The 16,553-nt window shown below is 43.9% G+C and overlaps 1 protein-coding gene across 5 annotated transcripts in view; it reads right to left on the bottom strand.

Moving 5' to 3' along the window:
• The window catches only part of LOC122188237 (fibronectin type-III domain-containing protein 3a-like), a 37,243-nt gene that overhangs the window by 2,544 nt on the left and 18,146 nt on the right, over window positions 1–16,553 (bottom strand). For all 5 annotated transcript variants that reach the window (XM_042886370.1, XM_042886368.1, XM_042886367.1 and 2 more), the window contains 21 exons: window positions 14,288–14,522; window positions 13,110–13,382; window positions 11,640–11,695; window positions 10,321–10,475; window positions 9,997–10,056; window positions 9,235–9,373; window positions 8,317–8,370; window positions 7,519–7,640; window positions 7,259–7,433; window positions 6,387–6,473; window positions 6,032–6,170; window positions 5,611–5,679; window positions 5,254–5,372; window positions 5,051–5,156; window positions 4,295–4,470; window positions 3,543–3,656; window positions 3,070–3,219; window positions 2,495–2,775; window positions 1,707–1,919; window positions 870–1,036; window positions 527–648 (listed from right to left, as the gene is read on the bottom strand). In XM_042886370.1, the coding sequence (XP_042742304.1) occupies window positions 527–648; window positions 870–1,036; window positions 1,707–1,919; window positions 2,495–2,775; window positions 3,070–3,219; window positions 3,543–3,656; window positions 4,295–4,470; window positions 5,051–5,156; window positions 5,254–5,372; window positions 5,611–5,679; window positions 6,032–6,170; window positions 6,387–6,473; window positions 7,259–7,433; window positions 7,519–7,640; window positions 8,317–8,370; window positions 9,235–9,373; window positions 9,997–10,056; window positions 10,321–10,475; window positions 11,640–11,695; window positions 13,110–13,382; window positions 14,288–14,522 (3,012 nt within the window). The remainder of the gene's footprint in view (window positions 1–526; window positions 649–869; window positions 1,037–1,706; window positions 1,920–2,494; window positions 2,776–3,069; window positions 3,220–3,542; window positions 3,657–4,294; window positions 4,471–5,050; window positions 5,157–5,253; window positions 5,373–5,610; window positions 5,680–6,031; window positions 6,171–6,386; window positions 6,474–7,258; window positions 7,434–7,518; window positions 7,641–8,316; window positions 8,371–9,234; window positions 9,374–9,996; window positions 10,057–10,320; window positions 10,476–11,639; window positions 11,696–13,109; window positions 13,383–14,287; window positions 14,523–16,553) is intronic.

Raw genomic sequence — 16,553 nt, 5'->3', positions numbered from 1 at the left:
GAAAGAGAACCAATCTAAACACGACTCGTCTTACAAACTGCCTTAGCAGCCATTTGCTCTGACACCACCAGCAAAGTGTCAGCACAGATCTGAAATACTGTGTTTGCTTAACAGATCATTTCCGCATAAGTGCTTCTACTTGAAAGGAAGAGCAGAAGCAGCAGGAATGTGCCTGCTGATGAAAACAACAAGCTGAAGAAAACACAGAGTTGTGCAACCTGTGTTAGGCTTGAGAACAGCACTCCAAAAAGCCTGCCCACCCTTCCCTGCCGGGACACACATCTGTAGGGATGCTCCTTCCATGCAGTGTGACTCACAGCAAACAACCGCTATGAAACATTCCAACTCCTGCTGCTACTTGGAGACCTACTGCTCTCAATGAGCTGAGCAAAGGAGGATGTACTTTGGAATAACTTAAGAATTTAGAATGTTATCAGATTCGTAAAAAAAGCCCAAACAGTTCAAGAGGAGAACGTTGGCAATCCTTTTTATAGGTAAAAAGTTCATTTTGTGAAACAGAAGGTACCTGATCAAACTCTCTCCCAGCAGCAAGCTGGAGGATGTAAACAATGGAATCTCCTTTCATCGGCTGTAAAGGTTCCCACGTGATTTCATAAGTGTTTTCTTCCAGCTGATTTGCTTTGGGTGCTAGAATAGAAGCAATTTGTTGGTAGATTAGAAAACGGTCTGTATGAGCATTCTTGCCTCTTCCACTGGAAGGAAGAAGGCAAAATCACCAGTGACAGACATTCATATTCATAGATTCCTTGCTTAAAATAATCCTTTAGTTTGCACATGTTCCATTTTACTGGGAAAGCGGGCTTTTAGCATCCACCCTACCACATACATGGCTCACTGAGGTCTCTAACCTTTAAGAGAAGCAGGGGGAGACTTGGTTGTAGTGAAAGCGTAAACGTCAGAAAACTCTCCCTCTCCAGCATCGTTGTAGGCCTGGATCTTGAAATAGTACGTGGTGGATTCACTGAGCCGCTGTACTTTGTACGTGTGACACGGACCACTGTAAACTGTAACAAACCTGGAAGAAAAAGCACAACACAAGTCAGAAGCACTCAGGGATCACTAATTGGAACGTGTGCCGTCAGCACAAAAACGCTGACAGTGCGTTCCTTGTGCCCCAGCATCACACACACGTGCTGTGCACAGCAGGCAGCTGAGCCCTGCTGTGTGACCAGCGGTTCCCCATGTGCCCTCCTCAGCAGCACGCAGCATCCATGCTGCTTCCAGACTTCATTTCTATTCCCCAGGCATTCATTAACCTGGCAGGGCACTGAGCTGCAGCACCCCGCAGAAAATACATGGCCAGACTCTGGGTTTCAACAGAGAGAACCACACCTGTGTATGCTGGGTTTGTTTGTAGCTGCAAGTCAAGAACAGCTGTGTGCAAACTGGACTTCATTTCAGGATCTTCATGAAATACAAAAACTGACAAGGTGTCAGACAGTGATGTGCTGTTATCTGAGCAGCAAGTAGGATTCACTTTTTACAAGCACCTCCAGCACAGCAGCTGTTTGCAGCACTTCTACAGTTGAAAGATGGGATGCCAAAATTCAAATCAAGCAGGAACATTTGGGAGGTCCAACCAACTCACTGGTGCAAACATAGGTGAGAACAGTTAAAAGGCCTTAACAAACCTGACACAAAGTTTTAACGCGACAAGAATATCCTCAGTGTTCCACTTATCTTACCTGCCAAACCTGTCCTCCATCTGCAAGTTGAACTGTGTAGGGTTGGTAATTAAAGCTCTGCTAGGACCTTCACCCCATTTAAGTTTAAGGCTCTGGTAGCTGAAGACCACACATTCAAGGTGAGGAGGGTCAGGAGGTAGTGGTTTCGTTTTGGCTTTAATGGAATGACTGAAAGGACCAACTCCAAAGCTGTTTATGGCCTGTATTCTCACCCTAGAAACACAAGAGCAGCCATATGGTTATCATTGGGCCCTGACAAATGCTAGGTAATCAGAATTAACATCTGCAAAGAACACAACTACGAACAATACAGGGATTAAAATGTAGTTAAAAGCTAAAAATAATCTAGTTCAAAACAAGTGAAAATTGTTGCAATTTCAGCCTAATAAAACTTCAGCATTTCTCAGCACTGTTCAGGTTTGCACTGTGAACAAGCACCCAGCTTCTCCAAGGTGATGTTCAGCCAAGAGAGGGGCTCTACCTCTCTGCACACACTACACTGTCTTTTGGTGAGGTGCCAATCATACTAAATAAGCAATGAGGAATTAAAAGAAGCCTAGAGCAAAGCCTTGGCTTTGAGACCGAGCAACAGTCTTAGTGCTGCAACCTTCCTGCTAAACGCCAAGGCTTAAAGTCTTGGTACGATGATTTGATTTGTTGCAGAGTGAACCAAGCAGATACTCTGTAAGCTGAGTGACACTGCTACAGAGTTTAAAAAAACTGCCCTCAAAGCCAGTGAATGAAAGCTGCTACAGATGCAGCTTCGAAAGCAAGCTGGTGATTATTACCTGTAGAGAGTATCAGGCAGCAGATTCTCAAGAATGTGGCTTGTATTCCTTCCAACAGTTACAAGCTGCTTTTCCCCATATTCTATATTATATCCAGTGATCTCTGCCCCATGACAACACGGCTCTTCCCATTGAATTGCAAGGCACGTTGATAAAGGAAGAGAAACTTCCATTTGGTCTTCCTCCAGCAGCTGCAGCACGGCCACGGCCGCAGGCACCGACGCAGGGGTCGTCACCACTCCAGCCTCTCCAAACAGCCCAACCCCAGCCACGTTCACAGCCTGGAAGGGACACCATGCATTGTTAACTGAATCCACACCTTTCCACTCAGTACATTTACTGTGCTTCCGTCTGCACGCCATCACAAACATGGAAGAGCAAGGGAAACTGCCCAAAGTGCAAACATGACAAAACACCTGGTATCTAATGCAACATCTTATTTTTAGACACATGTAGTTAGGAGGGGCTGGGGGGGAGGAGAGCTTTAATAATTGCACTGATCCAGAACTGAGGTTTTTCTTCCACCTGTATCTCCTTGCTCATTTGGTTACTAACACAGAAAAGGCTTTTCGTACCTGTACACGACAATAATACGTGGTTGCAGGCGTGAGACCCTTCACTTCATAGCTCTGGCAAGGGCCTGTGTAAATGACATGCATCGATCCTTCCACCTGTCCCCACTCCAATCTGTATTCACTGATTTCTGCACCATTGCACGCAGGACTCTGCAGGTTTCAAGCAACAAATTACATGTTCATCATACAAGTATGGTCTCTCACTACACTGAACAAAGACATCAAAACAAGCACTGGGGTTGAAAAGCTGAGCTTGAGAGAACTGTCTTCTCAGATACGACACTCTGGCACTCTGCTACTGCTAGTACAGTGCACCAAATCTACAACAATAACATATACCTCTACACAGAGATGTCCAAAATACTGCACCCATACACTTGTCACTTCTTCCATTTCCGTGCCACCTGTATGCCAGCATGATTCTAAGAGCCACACAACAATTTCTGTCTTACTGAACACCCATTAGCACCTACCTCCCAGGAAACTGCAACACAGGTTGCATTTTTACAGGTGATCGCAGGTTTGCAGCACTGATCAGGGGGGCCTGGAGCAGTAGAGATTTCTGCTTTGTCTGAGTGAGGACCAAACTGCAAAAAAAAGTACAGCTTCATGAGAATAGCAAGAGAGTCGAGCAAAAACTGACAGGCAAGTGTGTGAGCTGAAGAAAACAAATCATTTCTAACAGTAAGGAAGCAAATAGAACATTTCCATGCTCATTTTCAGAGCAGTGTTTTCTATTCCTTTCAGGTGGTTTAGAAGCTGGCTCTGTGCCTGCAGGCACCTATTAACCCTCCCACTCCTGCACTTGTGTCACTCCTCCTTTCCCCACGGTCAGAATCTCTCTTCCAGAAGCAGCTGGGTAGTGTTTCAGAAAGGCTTTAACACAACTGACATTTACCCTAACCTCATTCAAACCTTGCATTGTTTGAACACACCCTCTCTGCACAATGCTGTTCCCACTGCACCAATCTGTAAAGTCCACACAACTGTAAAACACGGTGCAGTTTCCTCAGGCACAAACACCAGGCGATTATCAACTGCCAGAAACGTAGAGTTTACTCTTTTTTTTTTCCCCTAATATATATATATATACACACATGAGAAATTCTGCTCTTCTCATGAAAATAGGACAGAACACAAGCTACAGGTTACCACCAGGCTCTGAATCGGAGAGCACCACCACCATCCTTCCTGTAAGACCCAGCCCTGCTCACAGGGCACTTACCCCAACCCTGTTTGCTGCCCGCAGCCAGAAGCAGTACGCCCTGCCAGGGAGCAGGTTGCTCACAGTGCACTCGGGTGCAGCACCCTGGTACACCTGTCTGCGCTCCTCCTGCTCTGAGTTTGCCATCTCCAGAACGTATTCTGTTATGTCAGATCCTCCATCTACAGGTGGTGGGCCTGCAAAATAAAAAGGCATTTTTTTTTCTATTGATTTCACTAAGCACTCTTCTAACTAGTTTCTACCTCTCAAGCCTTCTCAAGCTACAAGTCAAGCTAGATGCATGCTAAAAATCAGGGTGCAGGTGTTCACTGCAGCTGAGCAGAGCAACATCAGGTTTTTCTTCCCCCACAGGAACTGGTATATTAGTTTAAGATAGCCTTTATCAGGCTCTTTCATAAACGTCCTTCAAAAAACAGTCTATCTTCATTGCTGCTCGCTTATCTCCTTTACTGAGATAAAAGTAATAAATAAAAATAAATAAAAGGAGGGTTGGTTCTTAACTTGCCAATAATAGTAATGAATGCATCAGTAACAAGGCAGCCAGAGAGCTCTCCTCAATGGAAGACACTCATTTAAACCACTCCATATCACTGCAGACATGAAGGTCACAGCTGGTTTGCAAGCTTTTTTTTTTTTTTTAATTAAAGTATCACCATGGGCAACATTACTGATATTCCTTTGATATTAAAACCCTTATTTTATTTACATAGATATCTAAGTATTTTAGAAGTGTTAACACATTTTTCAGGAGCTTACCCCACTGCAATGCGATCTCCTTGGGCTTCGCTTTGCCTGCCAGGCACGGAGCAGGACAGGGCCCCGGAGGAACAGCTGATGTTGTAACAGTCAGAACATCAGAAGCCTGGCAGTAACACACAGCATTTCAGAGTGGAAGCAAACATTGCAGTGAAACAGACCAACACGGCTTTCTGAAGCAAATTCGTTCTCCTTGCTCTCACCTGGCTCTCCCCACCTCTGCTGACACAATGAACTCTCATTCTGTACGAAGTACCAGGCTTGAGATGATCACACACATGCTCTCTCTGCGAACCGCTGTAGATGACGTCCCATTTACTCCCTGCAGCAAAAAAAAAAAACCCCAAACATATCCTATACACTGCAAAGCTTTTGCAAAAACCAACCCTGGCAATTCCTGTACAGTTAGTGATGAAGATAAAGCACAACACTCAGTTTGAGGGACGAATCAGACAAAGAACAAAAACCCGTGTGAGAAAAGAACAGCAATCACTCCAGCGACAGTGGTGAACCACAAGTTAGTACCCAAGCTCAAACAGTACTTAATGACACCTGCTTACCAATGACTGCTTCTGAGATCTCCAGAAAGTACTTAACAATGTCTGATCCTCCATTATCTTTGGGCGGTTCTGAAAGAAAACATCACCTTAAAATGACTTCCTAAGATGTAAAGACAATGCTTTGCTTTGTTATCAACTGTCTTCAGATAACATTTTAATCTGTAGAATTAATTCAAGTGAAAAAAAAACAACTCAAAAAGAAAACTGTGCACACACATATAGTCACAGCACATTATACAGAACGATGTTTTTTTGTTATTAATCACGAGGAAGAGGAGCACTGTGCATTTCTCCTGCCACGCCATTCCCTGCAGAGACAAGTGTTCAGCCTACAGGTTTGTCTCTGCGTTTTAACCTGCATCACCAGGTGGCTGCACACACAGTGCAGAGAACAACTCCAACACAGAGCTGACAAACCTACCCCATGCTACTTTCACGCTGTGGGAATGGATCTTCCCCTTTGCAGCTGGTTTACTTGGAGGCCCAGGTTTGTCAGGGTTGGTGCTGTGTTCCACTACCTCACTTGGGCTGCTTTTTCCTTCGCTGTTGTAGGCAAAGAGCTGTTTCGAACAAACAGAACATGGAAGTGACTGGAAGGATGGGTTTAATGATGGGTAATACACTGATGATTTACAAAACTCTTCCGTGCAAAACTGACAACAATTGCAGCTAAATTTCTCTAATCTCCATTGAAAGGATCTCAGCTATAGGAAAATGCTAAAATCCCAGAAATGCACACGGTCTTAATTAAATTAGTAACAAAACATAGTACAAACCCTAAACTTATAGGATGTACTCCTTCTAAGATTTCTTAAAGTGCATGAGAGCTCGTCTCCGTTGTACTGTGGCTGGAAACCATAACCCTACAAAGAAGGAAAAACAAGAACAAAAGAAGTCACTAAAAAGTCACTGATTTTCCATGATAAAATGAAAAAGTGATCGGACAGTGGAGGAAAGACAAGGATAACGTCCTTGCAAAATAAAATCTGGGAAGAACAAAGGAAGGATAGGGCGTCCCTACAAAACAAGATAAAAGAAAAAGCTGAGAAGAGTAGCTTCAGTCCCAAGGATGCGGTTAAACAAACTCATCTTGCAAGTACACGGCAGGAGATGCTGGCTTAGCACCTTGTGTGCACCTTGTTTGTCGGGCAGAATGAAGAGTGCCAGTCAGTTCCAGATGGACAGAAGGACAAACTCTGAATCCGGAGTACAAAGTATGTGCCAACAAAGGAAACGAAGGGGCGAACCACAGGGGGATGGGGAAATGTGAACCTCAATACCTCGGCCAGTGGGGAAAGGGCTCAGTAGTGTCGGGGTACAGGGGCAATATAGGGGCTGTGTCCCCCAGAGATGTGAGAGATCCATAGGGCTGCACCCCAGTGGATTCCCCCTTTATTCAAATTAAGAAGGATGAAGACTGTCCTGCCTCTTTTTTGGGTAAAGATGGTTGAGCAAGCTTACTGGAGCAGACATTTTTCTAACAGACAGTTTGTTTTTCGTTGTTGACGTTGTTGTAGCTGGAACTCCATCTTTGTTTCATAAACGCGTGCAGTGCTTGCCAATTTGGAAGTCAAATACTGGTTGAAATGTTTATTCATGCCCAACCGCGCATCGAGCTTTTGTAGATGTGAAAGAAAGGCGCACTTACGGAACCTTCCTCCTCCACGTCCAACGTGTAAGTGAGGGCGTCCTCTGAGGACACTCCGCTGGGGGGGCTCCACCGCAGGGCCAGCCAGGTCACCCCAGCTTCAACGAGCAGCGGGGGCGGCGGGGCTGGGGGCACCATCCCTGCTGTGCAGTACGTCACCGTCTCGCTGAACCCACTGCAGAAATGGGTTTTTGGGATGTTAACGACGGCGCCGGGGAGCCGGGGAGGAAATGAACGATGGCACGAGCTGCTGCCCTTACCTCATTCCAATATCGTTCTTAGCAGCCAGTCTAAGCGAGTATCTTGTGGAAGGAGAGAGTTTGGTGAGCTTATACTGCTTCAGGTGCCCGTAGTAGCATTCTTTGAAGGGCCCGTTCTTCCCCTTTAAAAAAGCAAGAAGGACATGAGCAACTTCTTGCACTGAGACTGTGCACTCCCTGCTAAGGTCATTTCCTTATCCTCTAACTTTTCCTAATTTAATAAAAACTATAAATATAACAACTGCACTGATTTAATAAAAACTAGATTAAAAAACCAAAAACCACTAAGTCCAAAGAATTAGAAAGCTGCAGTCACCCACTCCACGCTGAGCAATCCTGAGCACTCCAGGTGCCAGAATCACATCTGACCGAGATGAGATGATTTTTTGGTGCTGCATTTGTGACAAAATGGTAATACATCACTGCAACGGAAAATAAACCACAAATGTGAAGTTTTTACCGCTTTGGGATATACTTCTGTTAGAAGTTGAGACCGGAGCAGTATTTGTGACAGGTACTGAAGGGAGAAGCCAAACACTTGGTCAACAAAGGCCAGGAGTTAACGCTGCTCTGACTGACAAGGACCACACGACACTGAGCATGGCTCTCAGAGGACCTGAACAGACAGTCTGCTCCAATGCCTCACTGCTAACAATGGCATTCAAGATCTTTAACTGAGTTTAAGACTGCCCAGGCAGCTGCACTGAAAATAGTGGATGAACCAAAGCTGAAAAGTATTTTTCAAGTACAATCGGTCATTGCATTGTTGGGTATTTTTTCCACTAGAAGAGGGCTTACCTCATCCCATTCTAAAAGAAAATTAGTTATTTTGGAACCGTTGTCATTTGAAGACTGAAAATAAAGAAACAGTGAAAAAAGTTAAAACCAAGCGGTTGAACATTTGCATCTTTTGCATATTAAGACAGCAATTGAGCAATCAAGTATATTTATAAATTCCAACTGCCTTTTAAAATGAAAAGAGCTGAAAAAGTCTGCAGTAAGCACACAAAACAGCTCTCTTCCTTCACAAACACTTGGGATCACCTGCAGCTCTGGGCACGTGCTCTGTGTAAAAGCCAGCAGCTCATTCCATCCCTCACTCATGGTGGCTCTTTGAACTGCTGCATTAATATATTGAACTAATTGTGCTTTCTAGGAAATACAAATTAGGAACTTCCTAAGTGCAGATTATACAGATAATTTAACGGATATTATTCATCTATTAATCATTTTTTCCAGGTGTAAACATAGCTGTTAGAAAAACATGGAACGACAATAAAACACAGCGACTGGATCTTCAGATTGTACTGCATGTATTCAAAAGTCAGATTCAAAGGGTAACGTACAAACTGGAGACAGAAACTCACTATGAGCTGGTACAAGTAATCCAGAATTATGGAATTACAATGTTATCATCCAGAAACCCCACTTAACAACATAAGTGCTCTGTCTCCTTTCTTACAGTGCCATTTCAGAAGAGAACTTTCCCACCAAACAGTCCATACTTCAGAGAGTGCTGCTTCCAACTGCACGTGGCTTTAGCACGAGGGAAGAACTAAGCAGGCAACAAAAGAAGCAGGAAGAAGCGACCGTGATTTCAGCCACCAGCCTTAACTGAGCAACTTAGAAGCTAACACCTAAAACAAAACACTACATTACAGGCAAAGCTAACATAAGCACGCTGTGTATGAATCCATCAGACTGCTTTCTGCTTACCTTCCACTGCAAACTCAGGCTGTTTTTGGTTCTATTAATTAGCTTCGGTGCAGCTGGACAATCTGGCTCGCAACTTTCCGTAGTGAAACTCACTAATTCTGAAACAGATTCCTTTATGGAACTGCTGGTTGCTGAAACTCTAAACAAAAGGACAACAAATTATGTTATCACACTGGCACCTCAGAATTTAAGGAAGGATTTATCAGCTTGAGAAATTGTAAGCTGTCGTAACAGCAGCAGGACCAGAGCCTTTTGATACTACTACAGATCACTGATTGCAAAGCATTGCTCAGGAATGAAGAAACAAAACCTCATTTCGTGATCTCACTCCAGGTTTCAGTAACTGATGTTCACATCACAGACACCAGTATCCAAAAGAATTCTAAAATCATAGAACGGCCTGGGTTGAAAAGGCCCACAGTGCTCATCCAGTTCCAATCCCCTGCTGTGTGCAGGGTCACCAACCAGCAGCCCAGGCTGCCCAGAGCCACATCCAGCCTGGCCTGGAATGCCTCTGGCCAGAAAATAACCCGATGTTTATGTTCTGGAGAAACAAGAGGGGAGAGGAGACAGCAGAATGCTGGAGAAAGAGAGGCGACATTTTTAGGGAGTTAGAAAATAAGTGGAAAGCAGCCACCGTAACGTCCACAGCTGTGATGCTTCACACACAGTATTCCTCAAGTTTTCTGCAACCACACCCTGTGATGAAGCCATGACGACTTTACAATTAGCACATAAACAACAGCATTAACAGCAACATACCTGGCATGGTAATCGGTTGCTGGTCTGAGATCAGGAAGGGTAATTGTTAATTCCTCCCCACTATAAAAAGGGAAAAGAAGAGAAGTTACAGCTCCTCCTTACACTGGCAGGGATAAAAGCTTATTGAAAAGCAAAACCAAGTAGTGCACATTTAACTTTCAAGTTTTCCATTGTCCATGTAAGTCATACTGAAATTACTTAAACTTTATTGCATGTGAAGTAGGTAGGTCTGCAAGTCAACAAACAGCTCCTGATAAAGAGATTGCTGCTCGGTTAATGGTTTTAAACATCAGTATTGTGCTTAAAGGAAGAAACTAAACTTACACATAGACAGATTTAAATTTTCCATTTTTACCACTGTTGGATATTGCTACTTCAAATGTAAATGCTGCTGGACTATGACTATGGCTCTCTCCATTCTGTGAACTAACTGGGAGATTCCAGGACAGAACGGCTGATCTTGCTTGTATATCAGAAACCTATTAAAAGCATAAATAATGCAAGTAAGTTTGCTTTCTGTAATAAAAGGTATGTTAGTCAATAACACGGTGTTGCTAGTTTGCCCTTGAAGTTCCTCACGGGAGGAATTCTTTACCTTTGTAATGGAAATATCAAGTCATTGTTTGAATTTAACATTACTTTGTTTTCACTTCTGAAACCACGTTAAAGGATTTCCCTTACTTATAGGCACACTACACCATCTCAGTGTATGAAGAGGAGGTGTATTTCACCTGCACTGTTTGCATCACTCATTTAGAGCAAATTTTCAGATCTGGAATCTTCAGCACTGGCACCAGGTCTGTGTCTAAGCACAGTCAGACAGCCTCACTTTCTAAAGGCATTGCAACTTCACCACTTAATCTTAACATTCAACCAATAACCAGGGCGACAGCGAGAGGCTCTGATTTTAAGTGCTCAAGACTAAACATCCTCTGTCTATGCAAAATGTCTCTGACAAAATTCAATACAGCCTTCTGAGGACATTAAGTACAGATGTCAGAGGCATCAGTGAAAAAACAACTGTAGGAAAGAACAGCTGCACAGCTAGAGCAGAAAAAGCACAACCCATGCTTAACGTATCGATAGCACAAGGTTCTATGTCCTAGTTCTATGTTCTAGTTCACTGAATGTGCCTGGGACCACAAATCAGTGCAGTTTTAGCCTCTAGCTATTCAAATTCACGTTAGCAGATTCCAGTACCTTGAGCAGGCTGTAAACACTCAAATATCTGCTCCAATCCCTCAACATAAAAAGATGAGCTGTTTCTGTAGCTTCCATTCCCAGTACCTGACATCCTCCTCGCTAAATGAAGGCCACTTCAAAGAGCTAACAGGTGATCACTGCGTTAGCAGGTCTCTGCTCTCCAGGCACTCAGGTCCTCACACACACACAAGACTCCAGCAGTGGGTACAGCCCTGCCTTACAGGCTGGGAAGTGGAGTCACTCAGACTGCTTCAGTAAAAGCAGGTTTCTGTGTCACCATTGCCCTTTCCCAGACATAAACCCTGGCAAGTAAAATCCATTTTCTCTACTCCAGAAATTAACAATGATAGAAAAGGGGATCGATGAGAAAGCTGTGTTATTTAACACCAAGCACGTGCCCAGAAAATGGTATTTTAAAGTATTTTAAAGGTAATACTTACTACTGGCTTGCCAATGCTCAAGTGAGTATCGTACTTCTTGCATTCCGTGTCAGATTCTGAAATTCCAAATACAAAACAGATTACAGAAAACCCCCAGAGTAAAAACCAGTCTGTTACAGAAATGCCACCACAAGATGGAGTGCTTTTCATTAAGAGCTTAACAATAGCACTTATTGTGCAAAGTTAGCTTCTCCTGTTTGTTTTGGCTGCGTGACGGTTAGAAACATGAACTATCCAAAACTAACAGCGTTACAAAAACCCTTTTAGTCCATCCTGCACAAAGGCTATATTTTCCCAATCTGAGCAGAAGCGGGTTTTCTTTGATAACACAAAAACATTCCTCCAAAAACAAAAGGTGTTCAAAAATGACAGCAAGATCTTATCTTGCTATCATATGTGCTGGTCCCTGAATTTCCACTGTAAGCCACTTGCTCTGGGTATAATTTGAAAGAAGCCTGATGATCAAAATTGCATACTGGCACTACCTATGGGTATCGAAAGGTTTACAGCTGCAGAATGAATCCTGACTTGAAAATTGTCCACATTAAACAACTCTGGATATTTTTCTCAAACATTTCTTGGGTGGTTTCTTTTTTTCTTTTCTGAAAGTAAGTTTGCAGTAAGACCAACTCTAATCAGCTATCTCTTCAGTCCCTGAAACAAGCTGGATAAGAACTTCCACCTCTGTTTACTTCCCCAGTCAGTCAGGTATTTGTTTAATTTCCCTATGCAAAGAGCTCAGTCCAGCAGTGACGCAGATGAGGACTGTCCCTTGCTGCCTAAAAAGATCATTTCCTTTAAGATACACACACAGCACTGAAGAGATGCAATTAATTTACAGAACCTTGATAAGAATCCAGGTGCACAGCGGTGACAGTGTTCCAAACCAGCATAAAGGACACTGCCACAAGGCATTTAGTACATGCAAGTAAATAGCCATGAGCTATTAAACAGCTCAAACATTCATTTCAGCAAAATAATGTACTGCTCCGGAACTACAGCTGATCAAACAGCAACCTGTGAAGCCAGTTGCTCAAATCATCCTATTTCTTTGAGTCTCACATAACTCCTGTTTATCCAAAAAGTTAGGAAAGAATGACACCAGAAGTCATTTATGTGAGTACAACAATTCATCCTCACTTGGAACACTGAGCAGGGTCCCAGGTCAGGAAAGGAAGAAGAGCCACGAGGGGCTCAGACTTAAATCTTCCTCAACATCTCATTTGGTAAAACCTCAAACGATCCAAGTCGATACAACTAGTATTTCTACAGGACCACAAATAAATAAATGAACGACTGAAAATCCAATCACAGAAAAGCTACATCAGGCTTCCTTCAACCCCACACAACTGGAGAAAATTTACAAACCCAATTTTTTGCAGAAAGCACTTTGCAGCGCAGGCACAGCAGCTTCTAGTGACCAAAGATGCACAGCGTTGGTTCTCTGTCAACCTTTCGGACTCAACCTACCTCCCAGCTCTGCATCTGGGCTGCCCTTTGTTTTTCCTATCTGCTTCTGCTTTAGCGGCCCTCCTGTCCCTTGCTGTCCCTTTCCATTTCCGTTCTGAACTGCTGCACTGGAAGAATTATTAACTTTATGTGGTGAAGATGGAGGACTGTTAAGCTTATTGTTGGTGTGACCGCTCGCTTGTCTGTCTTTTAGTCTTTTCTTCAGGTGTTCTTGCATTTTGAGACTCCTTTCATCTCGCTGAATAAAGTTTGTCCTTCCATGGGAACGAGGTTCTAGAAAGCAAATGAAACACTGCTTTTGATCCCAAATTCACTTCACATTTGTTGTTGCTTTTTTCTGATTTAATTCAGAAAACCACCTTCTGTTAGTTGCTTGGGATTAGGCCCTAAACTCGCTCTCTTTCCCCTGATACATATTCATATTTCCAAAGAAGTGTAAACAAGCACAGGACCCAAGCTAACTTTTTAAAATGCAGCTGAAGTAAATAGCTGAAAATAGCTTCTATTTTATGCTAGACATTAGCTGAAATAGCTTAATTAATGATTTAAACTTGACAGAAAGAGAATGATCTTCCGCAGTCTGATTTCTTCCTGCATTAAATGCCAGTTCTCAGAAGCAGCTTATAGGCTCTCAGGTCAGCAGGGTTCCTCCCATGAAATACTGCTTCAGTCAGCTATTAAATATAGAGCAGACTTGCATTTCAATCTCCAACATGGGTGACTGCGATTTTTGATGCATGTGTCATTACTTTTTATTTTCTTTGCAGTCCCATCTGGATTCTGTCTAGCAAAAAATACATTCACATATTAACATTAAACGCGTTTTCAAAAGCTGTGTGCCAAGGCTGCAACCAAACACAGCAGCTTTTGAGAGCACAAGTTTAGAGGAAGGCAGAAGCAATCACTGGGGCACAAACAGCAGCAAAAATAAAGATCCATTTAAAAACACATGCAGCAGCATAACATTTCAAAGCTATTGCTTTCACAGTAAAGCCTTACAAACAGAAGTTTCAGCTTTATATGCTGATACTTTGCACACGCAGAGTGCCACAGGCTGGGCTATGGGTTTCAGGGAGGCTGGAAACACGAGCAGGAGCTGCCAGCAGAACTCAGGTGCTCCAGCCCACACACTGAGCAGAAAGACTCCTCGTGTATTTCAGCACTGCCTGCACGCTCACCTTGCTCCTGGAAAACGTGTGGCGGTGGATGCTGGTGGATGAACTGCGGCGGCAGCTCTCCTGTCCCGGGAACAGGGGGGTACACAGGGTGTGGGGGGTGGGGGAGCAGAGCGTGGTGATGATGCATGTAATGGGGCACGTGGGGGGGAGGATGAGGCGGAGGATGCATGGAAGGATGGAATTCAGCCGAGTGTGGCAACACCACCACTTTGCGAACCCCATTTTCTTCCACCACCTGTCAAGCAACGTAAGAAATGGAAAGTCAGTACAGATACAAGCTTTAATAAGGCATCGCCCTGCCTAAGTCTGCACCCAGCAATCTCACATTCAGGGGTATACAAGCAGAAGTGAATCCCAGTGGAAATCCAGCACGTGTTATTATAAGGAACCGGAGTTTCAGGCTGCCAGATTTAAGAAGCTGAGCCTCACACACTGAGGCGTTAAGCAACCTAAAAATCTATGAATTATTTACACTTTTTTGAAGAAAACCAAGCAGTGTGGACTGACCAGGGCGCAGTGCCCCCTGCAGCAGCGACTACAGCCTGCTTTAGACCAGATCCAATCTGACAGCACGAGCCACGTGCAAGTCACTGCACGCCGTGCCATCCCCAGAGCATGGCTGCACACACATCCACAGCCCGCAGCAAGCACACAGCACTGCACGCCAGCTCTGCTGCCTCGTGCTGCGATCCAACCCAGCTCAGACGTCAGGACAGCTCATGTCAGCCATGGGCTCAGGGAGTTCAGACAGGGAAGCTGCCTGCACGGCTCAGCTCTGGGATCAAAAGGTGCCGGTGCTCCAACGCACAGAGAAGAGACTGCATGCGTAGGACAGGTGTGCACACGCTGTGAGCGTGTCCTGAAATGGCAATGTGCCGGATCAGCTGGACTGCATTCAATCCTGTTTAAAGGTAGACAGTAAATGGATTGTCTTCTGTTCTCCCTCGCTCAAAGAATAATCAGGGATGAACGATGCAATTGGAAAAAAAAAAAAAATCACTACTAGAAAAACACTTGATTTTTAGGGCAAATGGACGCTTTCAAATTAATCATCTTGGCAGGAAAACGGGGCATTTTTCTTAAATTGGTTTAAAATTGGTCTGCAGCTTTATGCTTCCTTCTCCTGCGAGCTGCATCACAAGCATGGCTCACATCTGTGGGTGGGAAGGGCCTTCAGTGCTGCAGCACGGATGCAGTGGTGGGACCCAGGGCAGCTCTGGGCTGAGGCTGTGGGGAGACACTCCAGCTGCAGGCTGGCAAACAAACCAGAGATGCAAACCCTTTTCTATGCAATCTGTAAAGTAAATTGTATAAACCTGCTCTTAGATAAGTTCAAATCTTCTGGATTGCACTCTGTTACTAAAACATACAAAACTTATATTTTCGGGCATTTATAAAAAGCACTTTCCTCAAAGCAGACCGTATTCTTTATGCTGTTAGTTCCTTCGAGATCCTCTCTTAAAGCATGTTTGGTTTGGCTGTAAGAAATCACTCCAGCATTTCCTAGTTGGCAAAGAAGGCATTACGGATGTTGAAATACTGCTCATGCCAAAAGTACATTTTGAAAAGCTCTTCAGCAAAAGATAGAGCAAACGAAGCACAAGTATTCTGCAGAAGGGAAATAGGATGTGTCCAGTCCCAAACTGCTATGAGAGTTCAGCTGCACAATGACCTCGGAGCCAGCTATGCTACCAGGAATTCTTCACAGACCTCACAAAGAAGAAAAAAATGGTACGAGGTCACTTAAGACCAGGTCTGTGTGACATTGAATGTGGTTTGTTCTGGAAGCAACATGGGGGGCTTTCTGATTTATCAATGGAACTGAACACCCCACTTCACCTACATGACTCTATGCAGCACTGTAACACATGCATTCACACATGCAAACCAATGCTCATAGCAGAGGCTGTGGGTTACTCTACGCATACAGTAACCAAGCAAGCACAAGAAGTCTATGTTCTGGCAGAAGGGATACACTGCTGTAATAAGATTTTCATACGATTTTACAGTTTGAAGCTGCTACATCTCCACTAAGCATTACTGAATCTCTTCATTGCACTTTGGAAGAAAGCAGCATAAATACTTCTGGGTTCCTTCAGACAGCTCTGAGAACAGCAAGTTCAAGTCTCATACACTGATGAGTTTTTACACATGTGGCTACGTGGCTCTCAGTCCTACTTGGAAAACTCCAGGTTCTGAGCATTACCAGAAACCAAAAAACCCAGCTTAGCCCATTGGGGAAAAAAAAGTTTCTCATTACTTTCCT

The sequence above is a fragment of the Lagopus leucura genome, unplaced genomic scaffold (assembly GCF_019238085.1).
Source record: "Lagopus leucura isolate 7727_CA_CO unplaced genomic scaffold, USGS_WTPT01 Super-Scaffold_100057, whole genome shotgun sequence".
Taxonomy (NCBI): Eukaryota; Metazoa; Chordata; class Aves; order Galliformes; family Phasianidae; genus Lagopus; species Lagopus leucura.
Note: the sequence above shows the minus strand (reverse complement) of the source record. Positions and strands in the feature narration are given on the sequence as shown.